This window comes from Gastrolobium bilobum, unplaced genomic scaffold (assembly GCF_033153095.1).
Source record: "Gastrolobium bilobum isolate Gb01-03AN ecotype WA unplaced genomic scaffold, APGP_CSIRO_Gbil_v1 utg35275, whole genome shotgun sequence".
Taxonomy (NCBI): Eukaryota; Viridiplantae; Streptophyta; class Magnoliopsida; order Fabales; family Fabaceae; genus Gastrolobium; species Gastrolobium bilobum.
Window position 1 is genome coordinate 175,377 of NW_026897206.1, and position 23,347 is coordinate 198,723.

A 23,347-nucleotide genomic window follows, 5' to 3' on the forward strand; every position below is an offset into this window, starting at 1 on the left:
TCCAACCGAAAATAAATATATTCGAGGTAAAAATATTTATATCATTATAAGATTACTTCTCGCAAAAGGAAGTTTTTACATTCGAGGGACTTGAACCCAAAATCTTATCACTTGATTGAATTTTTTAAATACCTAATAAAAACATTTTCATAAATTGAAGACAGCTCAGAATCTCAAAGGAAAAAAAAATAAAAAAATCCTCCTGCTATCCAAACAGAGAGTAAAGGGCCGTTTGGATGAATATCTTTTCTAAAAAAAAAAAAAAAGTACTTTTTACTCTAAGAGTTCGTTTGGATGAATTTTTTTCTTCTTTTGGATGTATGCTTTAAAAAAAAAAAACAGAAATCACAAAAAGTCAAAAATTTATTTTTTTTAGAAGCTAAAAATTTTAACTTCTAAAAAAAGCATAATTCAAAAGTCAAATACTTTTTTTTCAAAAATTAAATATTTTTATAAAAATATAAATCACTTTAACTTTTGTAAAAAACACTTCTAAAATAAAGAAGAGATAAAAGTTACTTTTTTGATAAGGCGAAACAAACGGACTCTAAATTCCTTTGGATGCCTGTTTTACAAAAAAAAAAAAAAGAAGTCACACAAAAAATTAAAAGTCTATTTTTTTAGAAGTTAAAAATTTTAGAAGTCAAAAGTCAATATTTTTTTTCAAGAAATCAATATTTTTTTAAAAATTTAAATAATTTTAACTTTTGTAAAAAAAACACTTTTAAAATAAACAAGATATAAAAATTAATTTTTTTAAAAGGCGCTCCAAAATACTCAAACGTAATTTTTTTTTTTTTTTAAATATTTCAATCGGTTCATTGCTTCGCAATTAATCCGATTCTGGGCGAGTCCAGAATTAAAGTTTTAAATCCCTCCCAAAGGTGGTACTGAGAAGATTCGAACACGTGCTCTTACCCTCACCTGCTTAGCTTCCCATGCACCAACTAAGCTACCACCATATGCTCTCAAACGTAATCTCTAACCACACTTATTACGCGGGAGCTCTTTGTAATCTTGATTATATATGTGGTAAATAATATTTTTATGTCGTAGAAAAATAATTATTTCATGTTGTAGAAATAAAATTAAATGTGGAATTCACAAGTAAGAGGAGACAGAAAAAAAGAAGGGACCCACCATTTTTTTGTGTATAGAAAATTTGTTTATTTTATTCAAAATTAGATAAATATAACCCTATATATTTTAATCAAATATGTATTAACATTAGTGACCGATTAATTTGATGAAAGAATAATCATTTAGGAAATAGTGGACATGATATTTATTACTTAGCAACTATTATAACTAACACTGATCCCAACAATGTGTTTTTTATACACAAAAATCTCAAAATTAAATATGATAATAAAATAGATTAGTCCTTTTCATTTGTACCAACCTACTTTGTTTTTCTGGGACTAACTTTTTATTTTTTCTAAAATAAATGTATGTCTATATATATATAAAGAAAAAGAAGGTTACCTGAAAAGGTTGTCTGAATAGACATATTAGTATATTACTTCTCTATCTCTGTATTCTCTCTATTACCTGATATCAACTCAGGAACTCACGCGTTTTGCTCCGGCGACCGGGAATTGAAACTTCGCCGGAATGTGGGAGCCACGCGCTGTTTTCCGTGCTCTTCCTCTTCTTCTTCTTCTTCTTCACTCGGTGTTAGCTCTGGTCTCTGCTAAGGGATCAAACAGAACCACTTGGAACACTCTCGGAGGTTTGTGTCTTGTTTCACTACGGTTTCTTTTTCTGATGTTTTCGTTTCTCTCTTGCGGAGTTCATTCATTTTTTGTATTTCTTGCTGAGAAAATGCAACGAGAGAATAAGGTGAACATCGACGTGTTTGTGTTGTTTTAAGCTTACCTTAGCTTACTCGAGTGGTGTAGGTGTTGATCTATGTTCAGATATCAAACGGAGGATCTGTGATTTTCTTGCATGCAAACTTTGATTGAACTTTTGTTGGTGGAAAGGGAAATGTATATGAAACTGAGAATTGAGGTGCGGTAGTGTACTCTGTTGTGGTGCCTGGAAAATAATTTGAAGTTTTAAATTTTTGAACTTGGTTTTGTTGAGTTGTCATCAGAAATGGATTAATCTATTTTTGCATGTGATAAATGGAAACTTTGAAAGCATGTGGCAAATTTTCTTTAAGGTTAGTTTTTTTTTTTTTTTTAAAGGAACTGTTTTAAAAATCAAGATTTTAAACCCTTTTTGTATAGATTATGTAAATTAATGACAACAATGTTATGAATAAATAAAAAAAGGAAGGTAAATCAGAAAAAAAAAATAAAAAATTGTAAGTTCATTTCATCGTAAGTTGTTAGGGGAAATTAATGGTCTGTTTGTGAATTTAAGAAATTCAAACCTTTTGTTTAGTAAAACTGGAGAGATGAAGCCCAAACAACAACTGAATTCAACTCTAGATATTATTAAGATCATAAAGTTTTTTTTTTTTTTTTGTCATATAGAATTTAAGAAGACATTGTGAATAGTATTTACCATGAACTTGAATGACTTCTGCGCTCTCCTTTTTTTTTTTTAAGGAGAAACTTCTACTCTGTACTCTGTGTCATGAAACTTACTGGTACAATTCTTTTGCAGGAAAACCACCATTGGTTATAGCACATGGTGGGTTTTCAGGGATATTTCCTGATTCCAGTTCAGATGCCTTTAATCTTGCAAAAATAACTGGTTCAAAAGATCTCATTTTATGGTGTGATGTGCAATTAACTAAAGATGGTGCTGGGATTTGCTTGCCAGATATCAAGCTTGAAAATTGTACTGACATTGCTGAAGGCATTTATGGAAATAATAGTAAGAGTTACTCAGTTAATGGTGTAACAACCCGCGGGTATATTTCTGTGGATTACACCCTGAAGGAGCTATCCAATGTGTTCTGTAAGTTCAGATGTACTTTTATTCTCACATGCTTTCACTATTTGATAGACTAACTGATTCTTTTCTTCCTTTTTATTTTTTAACTGATGTTAGGTCTTTTACCTCATGTAGGATCTATTGATAGATTTGTTGGCCTTTATTACATCTAACACTTAGGAATTTATGTTTTATGATAATTTTAGAAGTTGTCTGTAACAAGCACTGTAGATTAGGTTTGTAATTCTTGTTAAGAGGATTGGAGGAAGGGAGGGGAGAAGAAAACATTTAGGAAGAAAACCTGGTGGTTTACAACTACGATTCTTGGGCTTCAGAACCTAGAAGACAGTGCCACATACATTCAGGAACTAGAGTATTCTATTTCCACTTTCAAACTCTTAAATATTCCAGTACACCACTTAGAGGTTGGAACAAGTCTGAACTTGAGACCCCAAAGGGGAAAAACTTGGTGCCTTAGTTTTGAAAACTTGCAGTTAATATCCAAACAAAACACCAGATAAGCTAAACAGGAAGGCCTAAACAGGGTACTTGGTTATTACATTATCAAACTATCGAGATTCTGCCAATGTAAGAGTGGAAGAAACTGTAACAAAATATGCCTCTTAAGTTTCAACACTATTATTCCTTCCAATTTAAGGAAAATAGAACATAAAATCAGTCTGACATTTAATTTAGACCTTATTTTGTTAGTTCTGCTGTCCTTAAGTCCATGTTTCATCTGACCCTTTGCTGAATGCATCAAAGGTTATTCCCAAGCAACTATGAGCTTTACAACAAACAAGTTATGGTATCCTGCTATATTAAGTCAGTCCTTTTTTCTTTTATTTGATATCAAGCTAACCTTAAGAATGGATTATTAAGTCAGTCCTTATTTCTTCTATTTGATATCAAGCTTTACTATTAAATTGATAGTTGTCATTTTGATAATTAACTCTTCTTGCAACTTGTACATTAACAACCAACAAGTTTCCCATAGGAATAGATTATTTTGGGAGTGAATTATTTATACTAGCTGGAGATTGTAATTGGCACTTTTTGGAGACTTCAACTTATGTGTGTGTATATATATATATACACACACATATCTTCTCATTACACCTTTGTTATGGGACATGGGTAATGTCAATGATAATGGGACAATACCTGATCTTTGGACAGTTCTGTTCCAAAACCACTTGTGCAATCTTTAATGACAAATTGAGATCTTGTACCCTGTTCTCCAAAACAAGTTAATAAAGGTAATATCCTGGTCAATAATTGCTTACATACTGTAAAGTGTTACACTGGTGATATCTATGTTTTATAGATCAGTTGATGTTAATTTTCTGTGTTTTTGCTAGCTTTTGAGCTTTGATTATATGTGTGTGTGTGTGTGTGTGTGTATTACTGACAATTTTTGGTTACTGAATAGTGATTCGGGGAGTACTGTCTCGAACTAACAAATTTGATGGCATGTTTGATATTCTTACCGTCGATGGCTTAGTTAAAGAAAAATTAGGCTTGTGGTTGAATATTCAGGTAAATGGAAAGCATAATCCATTTTCTTAATCCAGTCTTCTAGTTTTTCTTGAACTAACTGTTGTTTTATCTGATATTTTGCAGCATGACGCATTCTATGCACAACATAATTTAAGTATGAGAAACTTCATACTTTCTGTTTCTAGAAGAGTAAATGTCAATTATATCTCATCTCCTGAAGCTGGTTTCCTAAGAAGTATAAGAACTAAGCTCAACCTGAGAACAACGAAACTGGTCTTCAGGTTTCTGGGACATGATGAAATAGACCCATCAACCAATGAGACTTATGGTTCCCTCTTAAAAAAGTTAACATTTATCAAGACATTTGCTTCAGGAATTCTTGTTCCCAAAGGATACATATGGCCTGTAGACACAAATCTTTATCTGCTACCGCATACCTCTTTGGTCTCGGATGCACACAAAGTGGGGCTGGAAGTCTTTGCGTCAGATTTTGGGAATGATTTTCTATTTAGCTATAATTACAGTTATGACCCTCTTGCCGAGTACCTCCATTTCATTGACAACGGATACTTCTCTGTTGATGGTGTGTTGTCTGACTTTCCCCTAACAGCGTCTGAAGCTCTAGGTAAGTTATATCTTTCTCCATTTTGTCAGAATGGCCTTCCACAAATATAATGGCTTTTGAACGCATCAAAATCTTGTTCACTTGTTATAATTTTTTTCTACTGAGATATTGCATTTGTATACATTGGAATGGAACTGAAGCAGCTATGATCCCTTAAATTTAATGTTACTAGTGTGTTTCTGGCCTTGTGCTTACCGCATTTTGGTGAGTCACCTTAAATGTGTCTCTCCTGCCTTTGCACGCACTTTTATCAATTTTTTTATTGCCCATGTATCTTTTAAGCAAGGATTTATGGTGTGAATCACCATACCTAATTATGTATAATACTGGAATTCAAAGATCAGTCTGCCGTGATATTGATCTATCTGTCTAGTTTATCTTTATTATCAAATCTGAGTAATGAAATATCAGCATTTCCATGAGGATGCCACTCAGATAGTTATACCATATGCAATTCTTCATCAAAGAAATGACACTGGTAGAATTTAGATTGAATATCACCTATAGGATTTCATGTCCTAATGCTGGTGCTAGTCCTTGCACATAATGTTTCAAAAAGGCCATTTTAGGTTTAGCCAACCACCCACCAGCTCCTTTTTTATGCTTCCACCTTTTAAGAGAAGTCCAGTTTGGACTAGACTCCTTCTTTAGGCAGATTCCAGCTATGTACTTTAAGCGACCGTCGTAAAAATCAATTTGATGTTTATTTTCTTTACTCAATTAATGCAAATAAAGATTTTTTTTTCCTCTAAGCATTGTGTGCTATTATCTTTCCAAAATGAAATTTTCTGTCTTGATTTTATACTATGCTTCTGCATCTTCTAAAATTAAGTATGTACTTGTTTTTCTTAGTAGATGTATGCACTTGATTTTAGTTGCATGTGGTTTCTATGTAACTGAACATTCCTAACCTGACAAACCTTAGATTATTTGTATGCATGAGTAAACAGTCCCCCCCCCCCCCCCCCCCCTCCTTCCTCTCCTCTCCTCTCTTTTTAAACAGATATCGAATTTTCTTCTTGTAATGCAGGCTGCTTTGCTCTCATAGGCGCCAATGCTCCAAAGAAAGGTACATCACTGCTTTGATATCCTCTTATGAATATGTATTCTCATCTTGTTCATTAGTCTTCCCATGGTTGATTCATTGTATAACTTTTATGCTAGCATAGATTGCATCATTGTTGACCTCATACTTTTATTTTGTTCATGTTTCAGTTAACACTTTGGTCATCTCAAAATATGGAGCAAGCGGAGATTATCCCGCCTGTACTGACTCAGCATATGAAAAGGCTATATCAGATGGTGCAGATGTTCTTGACTGTCCTGTTCAAATGTCAAAGGATGGAATACCATTTTGCCTAAGCTCCATTGATCTTAAAGAAAGCACAACAGTCGTCAAATCAAGTTTCATCAAACTTGACACAACTATCCCAGAGATCAAATCTGGCAGTGGCATATTTACATTCAACTTGGCATGGGATGATATAAAACACTTGACCCGTAAGTTAAATAGTCCAATATTTTCAGCATTTCCCTATTTGCATTCAGATTGTCTAGACAAGACCTATCATACGATCAGAATAATTGGGAAAAAATGACTTTACCACTTCACTTTCCAGGATAATCAATTTTACTTACAGATATTATCATAATTATTTTGATGTTTTTGTTTTGGAAATCTTTTGTATTGTATTACATCCATCTCATAAAAGACATGCTAGGCTGGATATGGACCTGATAGAGGCACATAGAACCCTGCTGTGACTCATACGAAGTTATTTTTAGATACTGAAAAGGCAATTCTCGTGACAAATATTTGACATCTATGTTTTTATTTTTCTTCATTTTCCCTGCAGCCTCAATGTTGAACCCTTATGCTTCTCAATACAGCATGTATAGGAACCCAGAATATAACAGGAACGTCAAATTTTTAACATTGTCAGATTTCTTGAACTTGACAAAAAGTCATACTTCCCTATCAGGTGTCATGATCATCATCGAGGTGTGTTCTGCTTCTGCCTGTTATTTCTGTCTACAATTTGTTCCATTAGCTGTAGATTATGTGAACATGTAATGTTTTAATGAAATGGAGAAAAATGAGAACAGAGTTTCGGAACTAGATGTGACTAGCATTAAATGCAGATATGGATTCTCATTATTTTTGTTGTCGATAAAATAAATATCAAATACTAAACAAATAAAACATTACATTGTTTAAAATTCTGCTAAGTACGGACCTTAAATATCTGTATGAATAAGAGAAAAAGGAGTATCAACTCGTTTATTAACTCGACTGGCAAAGGAGGAGCATGTGTGCTTCCGTTGCTGACAGGACAAACAATCTAAAGACTGAAGATCGGATAAAAGAGAAACCATCTTCTGCAATTTTGAAAGACTTGGATGACCGAAACAACTATGGATAAGTTGTGGAGATTCTGTGAGAGACCATGCCACTGAAGGACGAGGCATAACCAGATAGTAAAGCCCCCGTGACTCACGACCCACTTCAATCGTCTTCCCTGTACGTAGATCCTACACAGAAACAGAATTGTTAGAGAAAGTAATAGTGCAAGTGAGAGAGTGGACCAATTTACTAATAGAAATTAAGTTATAAGGGATGCCAGGAATGTAATAGACAGATATCAGGGTCAAAGTAGAGGTCGGAGCTTGTCCAATCTCATGAACTGAGGCTTTAGTTCCATTAGCAAAGGAAATTGAAGGTAAATGATCAGAATAAATAAGAGATGTAAAGAGTTCCTTAGTACCACAGAGATGATCGGTAGCACCTGAGTCAAATATCCAAGGACCAAGTGATGTAGAATGAGAGACACAAGCAACGGGGTTACCAGTATCTGGAGCGGAGGGCTGAGACTGAGGGGAAGCCTTCATGAGAAGAGTCTAGAGTGCAGCATAGTCCGCAGGTGAGAGAGAGACTGAACCAGATGATGCGGGTGAGGATACTTTGTGTAACAACGATCTTCAAAATGACCAAGTTGCTAACAATAATTACAACGAGGTCTTTGACCACATCCGCCCGGGCCCCAGCCACGATCACGACCACTGTTCCCACGAGTGCTAGTGCGGGAAACAAGAGCAGTGAAATTAACAATAGAAGATGGATCAAGAGAAGGAATTGGTTTCTTGTTGAGATTCAAGAGGCGTTGGTAGGTTAATGATAGACTTGGAGCTCCACTAGTCAAGATAGTGTCATGGACAACAATCATACTCCTCGGGAAGACCAAAAAGAGTGGTAACCATAAAGAGACGTTCCACCTGTTTTCGATATGCAGAAACATCAGAAGAGTAAGGCAACATGTCCATGTACGCCTGTATCAACGATCGACTTTTGGCAATATATGTTTCCATCTGAATATTAGATGATTTGCGCAAATTCGTAAGTTGAGACATGACAGAGTAGAGCTGTTGGATATCATTAGTGTAGAGGTGTTTGGTTTTCTCCCATACATCATAGCATGTCTGAAAAGAATAGAAAATGTCCAAAACAATTGGATCAATAGACTGCCAAAGAATACTCAGAAGTTGATTATCAATCCTTTCCCAATCATATTTCTCAGCCTTAGGGATTTCAGTAGATTGAACAGTGAGATGATGCCTATGCCTCTGTCCAAAGAACCAGACATGAATAGAGATGGCCCGATTCTTGTAGTTATCAGAACCCTTAAGTTTGGAAGAGGTAATGGGCCCAACATTAGTGGAGATGATACCCGAGAAAGTTTCGGCAGGAGGAAGAGGAGAGTTAATCTCTGAGTGATCAGGGGACGCACCTGCCATTAAAATAAAAAATAGAAAATTCATAGAACCAAGCAAACAGAGGCAAAAGATAACCAATCAAGAAGAAACGCGCCGAAAGTGAGACCCACAAAGAACCACAGACAGATCTAGAACAATGAGGAAAAACTGAGTTGTAACCTTTGGCGACTAATCGAGCCTTGTATCTCTCAAGAGTGCCATCAGAATTATATTTCAGAGCATAAACCCATCTGCACCCTACTGCTTTCTTTTCGTTGGGTCTATCAATAACCTTCCATGTTTTATTTTTCTCCAACGCATTCATCTCCTCTTGCATGGCTTGAGCCCAATTCTCATCTTTCAAGGCTTCATGTACTGATTTTGGAATTGCAATAGAATCTAGTGCTGAAACAAAGCTTTTGTGCTGCACAGAAAGATTAGCAGAGGAAACAAAGTGGGAGATAGGGTATTGAGTACAAGAGGGACATGAGGAACAATTTTTCTTGTGACAAGATCTTTTTCCTTTTCTAAGAGCAATGGGCAAATCATCAGAATCAACATTAATGGGTAACTCATCAGAAGTATTAACATCATGATCAGAAATATGAGATTCAGGAGAAACAGGAGACTCAGAAGAAACAGAAGATTCAGGACTTACCAGTGGTTCAGACGATTGAAGTTGTTGGTGAGACAATATGAGTTGTTTCCTCCTCTGATATACCAATTTAGGTGTCAAAATTTTCCGTATCTCAGGTGTATTTGAAGGTTTTGACACACCAGGAGCAGATACACTAGGTAGAGAGAAGACTGATCCAGGCTCAAAGAAGGAAGGGGACGAGTCTTCTGAAGAACTGTTCTCCCCCTGACGATGAGGACCCAGGAAATAAGATTCAGATTCTTGAAAGGTGACATCCATAGAAACAAAAAATTTCCGACTTGGTGGATGATAACACTTGTACCTTTTTTTATAAGGGGTATAACGAAGGAAGACACACTTAAGAGCCCTAGGATCCAACTTACTCCGATGTTGTTTATGAACATGGACAAAGGAAACACATCCAAACACTCTTGGTGGAAGGCTCTGCAATATGGGAACAGAAGGAAAGAAGGAAGTCATGGAATGAATAGGACTGATATTGTTAAGGACCCGTGAAGGTAAACGGTTGATCAAAAAAGTTGCAGCTAACACTGCTTCTCCCCAATAAGAACTAGGAACAGATGTCTGGAAAAGTAGTGCTCTAGCAACTTCAAGAAGGTGACGATTTTTCCTTTCAGCAACCCCGTTTTGTTGAGGGGTATCAACACATGTGAGCTCATGAATCATACCTCTGTCTGAAATGAATTGTGACAGGCGTTGATTGACGTACTCAGTACCATTATCAGATCTGAGTCTTTTAATACCTTTACCAAACTGAGTCTCAACCATGTGATGAAACCGAATAAATATCTCTGGTACTTCAGACTTGTCTTTCATCAAGTATATCCATGTTACCCGAGTACAATCGTCAATAAAAGAAACAAACCACCTTGCACCTGAAACACTGTGCACTTTAGAAGGGCCTCAAACATCAGAATGGATAAGAGAAAAAGGTTCCTTGCTTTTAATAGTGCTAGAAGGAAATGACACTCGATGGTGTTTTGCAAATTCACAAACATCACAATGAAAGGTCTCAACCGACTTATTGAGAAACAGAGAGGGGAACATAGACTTCAAAAGACTAAATGGTGGATGCCCCAGACGCTTGTGATGGAGTCAAATGATAGACTCTGCAGTAGAAGGATGACGTGTCATTAATAACTGATTTTTGCTAGCATGGTTTGGAAGGAGATGATACAACCCATCCTGTTCATTAGCAACTCCAATTGTCTTCTTCGTGGTAAGATCCTGAATAACACAATGAGAAGGAAAAAATGTAATAGAACAATTCAAATCAGTTGTAAGTTTTTGAGTGGAGATAAGATTAGTAGAAAGCTGAGGAACATAAAGGACATTCTTAAGAAACAAGGAAGGTTGAATTTGAATGTTACCAGAACCAATAACTGATTTATGGGATCCATCAGCTACGGATATAGTATGACTACCAACAGTAGGATGATAAGAACAAAACAACTCAGTACGACAAGCCATATGATCAATTGCACCAGAATCCAAAATCCATGAGGTTTTAAAATCAGTGCAAAAAGCAAGAAGAGATGTAGAACGTGTGTTCTTACCAGATAAGATCAAAGAACGGTCATATGGCTTACACATATTATCAATAATGGGTTTAAGCTGATCCATGGAGAGGAGACAAAAAAAAAAAAGTAGAATTTTTTTTTATTTTTTTGGTGAACAGTGCCGCGTTTTTTTTTTTTTTTGAGCTTTTCCGGTCGTCTGATGAAAAAGAAACCTCCGTAGAATGATAGATCTAAGAAAACAGAGTGAAACAGGGGTCCTCACGGTCCAAAAGGTCCCTCGAATTTTTTTTCCGACGGCGGCTTTGTGGCGGCGAGAGACAAATAGGGTTGGTTTTTAAAGATGGTGATTTGCGGAAGCAGAACCTTCAGAATCGAGAGCTCTGATACCAACTTGAAAAAGGTATTCTGATATATTATAGAATTGTGTAAATACTTTGTACAAAGGTTCTCTATTTATAGAGAATACTTGACCTAATGGGCTAAGCCCAATACAACAAATAATAAATAAATAAATAATATTAATATTTACAACACATAAATTTGTTAGCCAAATATTCCTCCTGATGTCTAGCATGACTAAATTCAGCAGTATAATTTAAGATTGTCTTCTCACCTTTTGGTTCTCTACTTAGAGAGCAAATATGACATACCAGCCCGAACACCCCCTCCCTATGAGTTTTGCATTTAATATTTCTTCACCAATTACTCTGTTCCCCTGAATTATTTCAAGCAAAGAAATAATTATGAAGTATATGGCCTTGAGGCCTAGTAGCACATCACTTGGTCACAAGGAGGCTGTGGTGTTCGAGGTGGAGAATTCTATCCCCCCACTCCCCATTCCCTACCTAGATCCCATTAGGGGTCTCTTAAATCACCAGGAACAAAGAAAAAAAGAGAGAGAATGAATTATGTTGTTTCTATTTTATTAGGATGCATTATAATTGTGTTGGTAACATGTCAATGGATGAAAAGCCGAGTTTCTACTAATTTAGTTTCTTTCATTTTTTGTTAACATCGTGTTGTTTTCTACTCTTGTCAGCATGCCGCCTATCTAGCAGAGAAGCAAAGCTTAAGTGTGACTGATGCAGTCATTGATACTTTGACCAAAGAAGGTTATGATAAACCAGGGTCTCAAAAAGTTATGATTCAATCCACTAATAGCTCTGTACTACTGAAGTTTAAGGAGAAAACCAATTATGAGCTTGTCTACAAGATTGACGAGATAGTTGGTGATGTTTTAGATTCAGCTGTTAAGGATATCAAAAGGGTAGCTGATTCTGTGGTTGTTGACAAGAAGTCTGTATATGCTGTTGAAATTTCCTTCCTGACTGCCCCTACAAACACTGTGTCAAAGCTCAAATCTTCTAATCTGTCTGTTTACGTAGAAACCTTCAGCAATGAGTTTGTATCTCAGACATATGATTTCTATGCAGATGCAACAGTGGAGATCAACACATTTGTTAATGACCAAAAAATTGACGGAATCATCACAGATTTCCCAAAAACAGCTAACAGATACAGACGTAAGTGCATGCAAAACCTTTGTTTATTGCTCCTGCATTTACATGTACAATTTTGGCATTATTTGGTTTTGATATATTCTGTTTAATCACTATAGGCACTTTTTACTTCCAACTCCTTTCCTTACTTTATTTTCATGTAGTAAATCTTCCCTCATCATTGCTATTGGCATAACCATATAACAAACAGTCGATTACTTTTCTCCTTTCGTTTTCTTTTCTGTCATGTTTTTTACGGAGGTAAGATTGCTCCTTGCGACATTCCCAGGTTCGAGTCAAGGAAACAGTCTCTTTGCAAATTTGCAATGATAAAAATGCGTACAATCGATTCTTACCCTACTCTTGCAAGTTGAGGAACTTTGTGCATGGGAGTTAATATTAGGGGTGCTGTTAGAAGTTAGAGTTTATTACTAGAGGAGTTACATGATTGTTAGGAAGGTGTAGAATTATTGTGTGTATAAATAAACATAAAGCATAGAAATGGAATGAATCATGAATCTTGAATTGTTTCCTTCCTTCTCTTGATTTTCTTCTCTCTGTTAGATCCCTTAATCTTGAGAATTTTCTCCTCTTTTAGAGCTTAGCTCTAACATTGTATTGAAAAGAAGTTTCTGTATATTGATATTGAATAATTTACATGAGTGAGTATTTATACAAGAAAAAATCGCTAAGAATGACTAAGCGATGACTAATCAATCCTAATCACAATCAATTCTAATCAATCACAATCAATCCTAATCAATCAAAATCAATCCTAATTAATAGGAAATCAAAACGGAAACATGTTTGGATTCTGATTTTCTACACTCCCCCTCAAGTTGGGAGGTAAATATTGATCATTCCCAACTTGCCAATCAAGTCTTCGAATGCTGGACGGTGTAGGCCCTTGGTAAGGATATCTGCCGTTTGCTCTTTGGTTGGAACATATATCAAACGCACACTTCCATCATCTAATTTTTCTTTGATGAAGTGACGATCAACTTCCACGTGCTTTGTTCGATCATGATGCACATGATTTTGAGCAATGCTAACAGCTGCCTTGTTGTCACAATATAGTTTTATTGGTAGGGAATATGAAATCTTCAACTCTTGAAGAAGTCTTCTCAACCAGATTCCTTCACAAACTCCATGAGATAAAGCTCGAAATTCTGCTTCAGCACTACTTCTTGCAACCACTGTTTGTTTTTTGCTTCTCCAAGTAACAAGATTTCCCCACACATAGGTGCAATAGCCTGAGGTAGATCTCCTGTCTACTGATGAGCCTGCCCAATCTGCATCAGTGTAGATTTCAATTGTCCTTTTATACCCCTTTTTAAAGAATAATCCTCTTCCTGGAGTATTCTTGAGGTATCTAAGCACCCTATAGACTGCACTAAGATGCTTCTCCTTGGGTGAGTGCATGAATTGACTAATCATACTCACCGCAAAGGCAATGTCAGGACGCGTATGAGATAAGTAGATTAGTTTACCAACCAATCGCTGATATTGTTCTTTATCCACCTCATTCCCATCTTCAATACCTAACTTGGTATTTGGTTCCACAGGTGTCTCAGCAGGTTTACACCCTAACATTCCTGTTTCCAACAAAAGATCTAGAACATATTTTTTTTGTGTTAGAGTGATGCCTGTTTTGCTCCTAGCAACTTCCATACCAAGGAAATATTTGAGAGTGCCAAGGTCTTTGAGTTCAAATTGAGCTGCTAGAAATTTCTTCAAGGTGTTCAATTCCTCAATATCATCACCTGTAAGAATTATATCATCTACGTATACAATAAGAATAGCAATTTTACAATCCTTAGAGTGTTTGTGGAAGAGAGTATGATCAGTTTGTGCTTGAATGAAGCCTCTTCTTTTGACTGCTTGTGTGAATTTGTCGAACCATTCTCTGGGAGACTGTTTTAATCCATATAGAGACTTTTTTAGTTTACACACTGATCCATTTCCCTTTTCAAAACCAGGTGGAGGATCCATATAGACTTCTTCATGTAAGTCACCATTTAGGAATGCATTCTTCACATCTAACTGTTGCAGAGGCCAATCTAGATTGGCAGCAAGAGATAAGAGAACTCGGATGGTATTGACTTTAGCAACCGGAGCAAAAGTCTCATGATAATCTATCCCATGAGTCTGAGTGAAACCCTTTGCAACCAATCTTGCCTTGTATCTGTTGATGCTATTATCTGCATTGAATTTTATTGTAAACACCCATTTGCATCCTACTGCCTGTTTTCCTTTGGGTAGGGTCACTATCTCCCAAGTTCCATTTCTTTTTAAAGCATTCATTTCTTCAAAGACAGCATCCCTCCATTTTTGATCATTGAGAGCCTCATGTATATTTCTCGGTATCTTTGTACTATCCAACATAGTATTGAAAGCACGAAACCCTGGGGACAACTTTCCATATGAAATATGATTAGAAATAGGATGAGTAGTACAAGATCGAGTACCTTTTCTGAGAGCAATGGGCAAGTGTAGATCATTTTCACCATGACACTCAAGTATTGGGGTGCTAGAACTAGAACATGGTTCAGAATCCTGGCAGTGTAGAGGCTCTGGGTTATTCACACTTTGAGGAGTCTTTCGCCTGCTATAAACTTGTCCCCATTTTGAGGAGGCTCCTGATGGTGAGGATTCTGTAGCTCCCCCTGTTTCCAAAATTAGAGGTAATACCGTGGCATCAGTAGGTTCCCATGACTGATCATCATCTACTCCTATCTCCCCCTGAAGAGAAGTCGAGGGGAAGAAAGGGTCATTTTCAGAAAAAAGTGACATCCATAGAGACAAAGACCTTACGAAGAGAGGGTGAATAACATTTATAGCCACGTTGAGTAGGAGAATAACCAATAAAGACACACTGGAGAGACTTAGGATCAAGCTTAGACCGTTGATGGGAGGGAATATGGACAAATGCAACGCAACCAAATAACTTGAGAGGTAAGGAGGAGACACCTCGGAAGGAAGGGAAGATACGAACAAGACTAGAAAGAGGAGACTGAAATTTCAGAATGCGAGATGACATTCGATTTATCAGATACGAGGCAGTGAGAACTGCCTCTCCCCAAAGATATTTAGGAACACTCGTGGTAAACATAAGAGCCCGAGCAACTTCAAGGAGATGTCGGTTTTTTCTTTCCGCAACTCCGTTTTGTTGGGGTGTGTCAGGACACAAGCTTTGGTGAAGGATGCCATGTTGGGAAAGATATTCTCCAAGAATAGAGTTAAAATACTCTTTGCCATTATCTGTACGAAGAATTTGTATAGCAACTTGGAATTGAGTTTGAACCATGGCATGAAATTTTTTAAACACGGATGCAGCATCAGACTTATCCTTTAGAAGATACACCCAACAGACTCGAGAATGGTCATCAATGAAGGTAATGAACCATCGAGTACCTGAAATATTTTTAACACGGGCTGGACCCCATATGTCACTATGAATTAAGGAAAATGGGGAAGAGTCACGGTGAACTTTAGAAGGATAATGAGCACGAGTATGCTTGGCAAGTTGACAAATATCACAAGAAAACAAACTTGGACTTTTATGAATAAATAAGTTTGGCAACAACTTCTGAAGATAAATAAAATTTGGATGGCCTAGCCTACGATGCCACATCATAACATCATTACATGAATCAAAAGGAAACATAGAGTTTTTTTTCTACGAAAACAGCTTCATGAGTCACATCCTCCTCAAAGTAGTAAAGTCCACCATCCTCTCTAGCACTGCCAATCATCCTCTCCGAGTCCTGTTCCTGAAAAACACAACCATGTGGAAAGAATTTAGCAAAGCAATGCAACTCAGAGGTGAGCTTGCTAATAGAAATGAGATTACAAGTCAGAGAAGGAACATAAAGAACTGATGTCAAAGTAATCAGCTCAGAAAGTTTAATGGTTCCGTGTCCCGCAATCTGGGAAAAACTGCCATCGGCGATCTTGACCCGAGAAGGTTCAGAATATGGAGTGTATGAACAAAACAAGCCAAGATTACCTGTCATATGATCAGAGGCTCCAGAATCAAGGATCCAATGATTTTGACTATCAACATGGAAAGTTGTCCCTTGCTGGACCACATGACTAGTGGCCTTAGGAGGTTGAGTCAAAAGTCTCTGAAGTTGTTCAAACTTAGTCTTGCTAAGAAAGACACCATCAGAGTAAGAGGAAGAGTGTTTTGAGGAAGCCATGAATAGAAAGAGAAGGGTTGACCGTTGATGAAAAATCAAGTTTTGTAAATTTTTGATATGACCTCTGGAACAGGAAGGGGAGAAGCCGGCGAGAAGGTCTGTGCAAGTCGCGGCAGAAAAAGACGTTGGGAAGGCGGCGCGTGGAGCTCACGCGCCGGAAACTGGCCGCGCGTGCGGCGGTTGACGGCGATGGGTCCAGCGGCGGTCGACTCGTCGGATCCTTCTGAGTCGAATGGTCACCTCACTTTCTTGATCGGAGGTCAGTAGACTAGGTTTCTGTGTTGGACAGATTCAAGGAGGTGTTTAGGAGGTGTTTGACGGTGATGGAAGTGTTGGATGGTTATTTCAGATTTGAATCAGGGTAGGAACGAACCCGCTCTTGATACCATATTGAAAAGAAGTTTCTGTATATTGATATTGAATAATTTACATGAGTGAGTATTTATACAAGAAAAAATCGCTAAGAATGACTAAGCGATGACTAAGCGATGACTAACCAATCCTAATCACAATCAATTCTAATCAATCACAATCAATCCTAATCAATCAAAATCAATCCTAATTAATAGGAAATAAAAACGGAAACATGTTTGGATTCTGATTTTCTACACATTGGTGTTTTCATCTTGAACAAGTCACCATCTTCAAGATGCGTCTTTAAGATCTTGTAGAAAAATTTAAATTGTTTCAGTTACTTGTTGAGCAAAGGTTGCCCATGTTTTTTACTGGGTATATTTTATAGCAAATTTTGTTTTCTTTTCATGTCTTATTCAGCTTTACAATGAAGTCTCACATCTGTTTACTAATATGAATGTTCCTCATCCTAATGCAGGGAACAGATGCTTAAATTTGGGTGAGGACACACCTCCTTACATGAAACTTCCTCCAATTGGTGGTCTTTTACCTATCATACCTAAAAATCAGGTGCCACCAGCTGAGGCTCCAGCCCCTCCCTTGACTGAATCTGAAGTGATAGAACCACCTTTGCCTCCTGTTTCTAAAACAGCCTCATCTTCTAGCCCTGTTGCTGGAACTGTGCCTGAGACACAACCACCAGGAAATGCCCAGGCTAAGGTCACTGTCTGCTTCTTCTTGTCCATTCTGGCTGTGCTTGTAGCTTCTCTTCTGCACTGAGTGATATAGACTTATATATATATATATATATATATATTGAAAAAAGGGTTGGTTATGCTGACTTTAGCCTTCTATTTTCCCATCCCTTTCTGGATTAAGTACATGAATAATCCAGATTTTTTACTTGCAGCTGTAAATTATTTCCCTTAACTGTTGTAGCTAGGTATGTCCATTCCCGCTTCACCAATCTGTCCTTGGTTAACTCTATGAACTATTCTGGTCATGATTATTAAATTGTAATTCAAATGGTAACTCGACAAGCTATTTTTTGAATTCAAACGTACTGAATAGTAAGTTTCAAAGACATTATAAAAGATAGTTTGAAATAGATCATTTAAATGATGTATAATGCACAATGTAATTATTTTAAACTAGGAATTAGAAATTGGCAAAATAATTTAACCCCCATGCTCACCAAATAAGGCAACAAAGCCCAACAAAGTCTCAAGTCATATAACAATATAAAGACAAATAAAACATAAATCGGCATCCAAGCAGATCAGCATAAACATGCATAAACAGTCAACTAAGCTCCGGCCTCCTGCCGCCCGAGGTATCAGCCCTTGAGGTACCTGAACCTGAAAATGTGCCCCAAACATGGGGTGAGATCTCTAAACAAAAATCTCATTAAGACAAGGGGTCCTTAAGGATCTCTCCACCCCAAGCTCACTTACATGTGCAATATAAGTTCAAAAGCAGTAATACAATATAAGTGTTGGACAAGTGGCCTCAAACTCAAGAGGGGGTGAATTGAGTTTTAAAAATATTTTCGCAAAATGCCTCACTTTCTTTCTTGAAAAAGATTTTCTTGAATTAATATGATTTATACACAAGCAAGACTAAGAGAATAAAAATCAATACAAGCAAATAGTATGCAAAGTGTAAATTTAAATAAGCTTAAGTAATCAAATAATGCTAATATAACGAGATAAAGGGTTAGAGAGATTGCAAACACTATATATCCTGATTCGGTCACCACCACTATGACCTACGTTCAGATTGAAGACCCCCGTTCAACTTTCCACTAAAGATCAAGCTTCAAGGGTGCTTGACAAACCACTACAACCTTCAAGACTTTTGGTTCTTGAAACCCTTACGCTTCCACTCACTTTCTTAGGCTATGAGCAACCTTTACACTAGGGTCTCACTACCCTCAACTCAAATAAACAGAATGAGAGTGTTTAGAAATGGATTTGTACTCTTAAAGTACAGATTATACAAGTTGAAGCTTATGAGTATTGATCAATGACACAAGAATAAAGCTCAAAGGAGTTTTATGATCAAAATGAGTGAGAACAAGCAATGAAGGATTTTAAATCAATGAGAATGATCAAAGATGATTGCAAAATCAATGGAACAGTAAAACTTAGCTTGCTTGTTCGTAATAGATGAGTTTATATAGGTGTTGGGACGAAACTATCCGTTTATAGCCGTTACACTGCTTACTGTCCAGTAAGTATTCGTATACTTTTCGTGAAGTATTCGAATACTTCATCTAGTGTTCGAATACTTTTCTTAAAGTATTCGAATACTTTGTTCTTAGGACAAGTATTCGAATACAGTCAAGAAAGTATTCGAATACTTTCTTGACAGAACCTTAATAATGCAGTTTTATGAGTTGTAAAGCATTCCTTTTAGTCTCTAATCACTTTTAATGTATTTCCTTGACTTGTACAAAATGTTTTGAGGTTACGAAATATGTTAAGGGTCTTTTTCATAATAATTAAAGCTTTCAAGTGATTGATGACATGGATAATGCATGCATAGAGTTAAATATCCTTTGAGCTCATTTATGCATCATTAATCAATTACCTTTACAATTAGATCTAAGCTTTCAAGGACATGTTGCAATCTTGATCTTGTGTGTTGAATGATTTGTGTTGCGAATAATCGGCAAGTGTACCGATCGTTCCAAGTAATAAAAGGGTAAGTAGAGTATTGTCTCCACGAGGATTGAGGCACCGAATTTATGATAACTATTCCTCTCTTGTTGGATTAATAAAAATAGTTTAAGAACAATTATGGTTTGTGAAATATGATAACAATTCAAGAAAATGTAAACAATTCAAAGGTTCTTTAGAAACTCAAGAACACAAGATTAAAGGTTGAGAAAATATTTGAGAAAATATTGCGGTAAAGAGACGCCAACACCTTTATGATCCTCACCTTGTAACTTGAATCAACGTTTACATTCAATTATGCAATTGATAAACTGATTCACTATCTTTTATTTAATTGGTTAAGCCTTAATTCCTTAATGATCTTAACCTTATCAACCCTATTAGAATCGTAATCCCTTAGAAATCCCCTTTTAAGTTGAGCCTTCGAATCAGTGAATCTTTCACGTTTGCGGTTCATGTAGCCTATCCCTAGTGCATACATGAACAGTTATCTTACCTCTTGTCAGGAATTAGAATTCTAATATTCCTATTGAAAACCCTAACCCTCGCAATCCTAAAAGAATGATCAGTTCTAGAAGAATTATAAGATGAAGAACAAGGTAAAATAAACTCAATTAACATAGATGAATATAAATTTAACCAAACTACAAGGGGTTCACATCAAGGGTTGTGACCCTTACCACAATAATTAAACTAGCCAGACATATTCATGTCTGACAAAATAAACATAAAAGAAAATAAAATTCAGAACCTAAAGAAGAGAAAGAAGATGAAGATCTTCCGTCTTGATCGTTCGAATCTTTGAAACTCCAAGAAGCTCCCAAGAATTCTCCCTCTCTTTGTTGTTTTTCTCTTCCTTATTGTCAAAAAGTCCTCCCTTCCTCTGTTTTTGATCCTTTTATTAGGTTTTGGGAAAACCTACTTTCAATTGCTCTCCAATTGGGCCCATTTTTCGAGTAATTTGCATCAGATTAAAACAGAAAAATATCGCTCACGCACTTTGAGCCAGGTCTGGCGCACTGTGCATGAGAAAAAAAGAAGGAAAACTGTGAAATGGCGCACCGTGCGCCAGGCCCGCGTACCGTGCGCCGCCTCCAGCGCACCGTGCGGCGGGATACATTGGCGAATTGCATAAAACGGCGCACCGTGCGCCAAGTGGAAAATTTGACTTCTCTGTTTTGCTTCCTTTTGTGGCGTTTTCTACTATTAAAACACATAAATTGAGTGAGAGAATGATTGAGAAGGAATAATCAATATTTCTTACATTTATGACTTATTTTCACACATTTATGATTAATTCCTTGCTTCTTTTAAATTAGAAAGTACCATATGCTAGACGCACATCAATTTGTTTTTGTTGTCTTGTTGAATTGCTTCCTTGGACTTTTGATTGTTGCGAGTTGTATTATCTTTGACGTCGTTTCTAAGCTTGTTTGTTATCATCAAAACTCTTGTATAAACGAACTCTTCATTTTAAACGCATTGGTTTCACAATCTCCCCTTTTTTGATGATGACAAACTCAAATTGAGAAAAGAGATTAGCATAGTATGTATTTTGATAAAATGATACTAGGACTCCCCCTTAACATGTGAATAGTTGAAAAAGAGGAGTTCTAGATCTATATTTACCTTATTTTTACCTTTCATGATTATGCTCCCCCTGTTTACCTTAGTTTATGCTCTTTTTGACGTAAAGGGTAGGTTGTGCAATTTTTTCTCAATTCGCAATTGCTTCTCCCCCTTAGGCAACATAAAAAACAAAAGCATAATTCAAAGCAAAAGAAGTAGGAAATTGAAATGAAAATCATTATAGATAAAGTCAAAGTCATCACAAAAAATCAACATCCAACCAGATAATATAAACCCAAAAAGTAAAAGTCAACATCAGAGGTCAGTGGCATCAAAAAGATAGAGATGCATAAAGAAGGTGACTGCAGGTGTCATATCTCCGGTGAGCCAGGAGGAGAAAGGCCCGCAGCACCGTCATCAGTGTTAAGCAAGCCAAGATTACGCTCGATGCAGGTGAGATGCTGACCCATGACTTTGTTCATTCCAACTAGATAATCCATTACATCGTCGAGAGTGGAAGGACGTCGAGAACGTGTGCGGGAAGGAGACTGAGGGATAGGAGGATCTGCAATAGCAGGAATATCAGCAGAAACAGCTGCAGGCATAGCAGCATCATGAGCAGGAGCATCCTCATCCATGGGATCAGCAGAAGGAGCAATAGAGGAATAGACCCTAAAAGTTCATATTCTACAAGTTCATGACATAACGACAACGTTATCCTTTTACGTTTCATGCCATTAGGCTTCTCCCAAAGCCCTAAGCCCTTAATCCCTTTGATTCTGACTTAGATTAATTATTACAGAGGTTTAACTTAACCAATCTAGGGTCCACAAACCCCAAATACAGTTCTGTATGAACAGAACAGTGACTGTCTCGAAATTTCCAGAATATTCGGATATTTGTCGGAGGCATATCCGGATATCCAAAACCCCATATCCGGATATCATATTTGGATATTTTGCGACAGAATGTAATTCTGCATTTTCGCGAAGATATCACCCAAATGTTGTTCTTTTAACGATTCCAAAAGCTTAAACATGCATTTCTAGGTGTGTTTAACCTTACTCACCCTTAAGTTATTAACTTTAGCTTGTTACATGAATCAAGGTCCATTCTTTCCAAAGAAAACTCAAGACAAAGGTGATGGTGCTTACCACCAAGGCTTGGAACAGAAACAATGATGCTCTTGGAGCTAACAATGCAGCTCCAACAATCTGACTTCAAAGGCCCACGAAAATAGTGATCAAGCAAGGTCCTTTCTCCACAAAATTAGCTCCTTGAAGCCCCACAAGCAAAGACAGTGGCTCCTTCCCCACAAAACAGTGAAGTCAGCCCTCACACACTTAACCTAGTGGCTGCAATGACTCATAACAAGGTGGCTCTCAACCTCACTAGTCTTGCTCTCAACATCTATGGTGATTCAATAAGGAAACTAGGAAGAGAATGGCCACTTGGCTCACAATGGAAGAGAGGAAAACAAAGGAGTGCCAAGGATAATCAGCCACCAAGGTCTCACGTAGGATCTGTGTATGGCCTAGGGTTTTGTGCAAAAATGTGTATTTATAGCCCGTTTAAGTTTAAACACACTGTATTGGCACTAATAGCTACGCTTAGAATTTTAATCCCAAACTTTGGATTCTGAACCTAGCCATTTTTCTAAGATTTGTCATATTTTTATTTTATTTTTCGCAGCACTTTGCCGGTACACGCTTTTATGTAGCTGGTATCAGTTCTGACGTCAGTTCTCATTATTTTGACTTGAGACTTGTTATACTAGTCCTAGATATTATTCTAGTGATATATACATACTTTTCATAATTTTCTGGGATACTTCATCGGACGCATTTATACCGTGAGGCAGAACCGGTATATGCAATTTTCGTCAGAAAAGTGACTTTCAACAGTAATACTCACTTAATATAATTATTTAAGCCTTCTCATAATTATTAGGGTCAATTATAGAATTATCTCAATAATCTCATAATTAATTAATTAAATTTCTCAATTAACGGTGCAGGTTCTTACAGAAAGTGATTCTAGCAGTGTAATCACTATGCTCACTAAAAAAGGTGATGCAGCTCTTAAGTCTCACCTCTTGAC

The 23,347-nt window shown here is 36.8% G+C and overlaps 1 protein-coding gene across 1 annotated transcript; it reads left to right on the forward strand.

The window, feature by feature from the left end:
- Nucleotides 1-1,614: 1,614 nt before the first annotated feature.
- On the forward strand, nucleotides 1,615-17,777 carry LOC133304888 (glycerophosphodiester phosphodiesterase GDPDL3-like). The gene is made up of 9 exons (XM_061504965.1): nucleotides 1,615-1,732; nucleotides 2,617-2,913; nucleotides 4,322-4,428; nucleotides 4,513-5,014; nucleotides 6,045-6,083; nucleotides 6,230-6,514; nucleotides 6,871-7,016; nucleotides 11,982-12,465; nucleotides 17,476-17,777. Exons 1-9 carry the CDS (start codon nucleotides 1,615-1,617, stop codon nucleotides 17,775-17,777), a joined length of 2,280 nt encoding a protein of 759 aa, XP_061360949.1.
- Nucleotides 17,778-23,347: the final 5,570 nt, after the last annotated feature.

Bases quoted from the DNA above. Each gene is read 5' to 3' on its own strand.
- LOC133304888 (XM_061504965.1), top strand. From the start codon at position 1,615: ATGTGGGAGCCACGCGCTGTTTTCCGTGCTCTTCCTCTTCTTCTTCTT. The intron at 2,914-4,321 runs GTAAGTTCAGAT...GTTACTGAATAG, and splicing joins GGAGCTATCCAATGTGTTCT to TGATTCGGGGAGTACTGTCT. The intron at 4,429-4,512 runs GTAAATGGAAAG...GATATTTTGCAG, and splicing joins GCTTGTGGTTGAATATTCAG to CATGACGCATTCTATGCACA.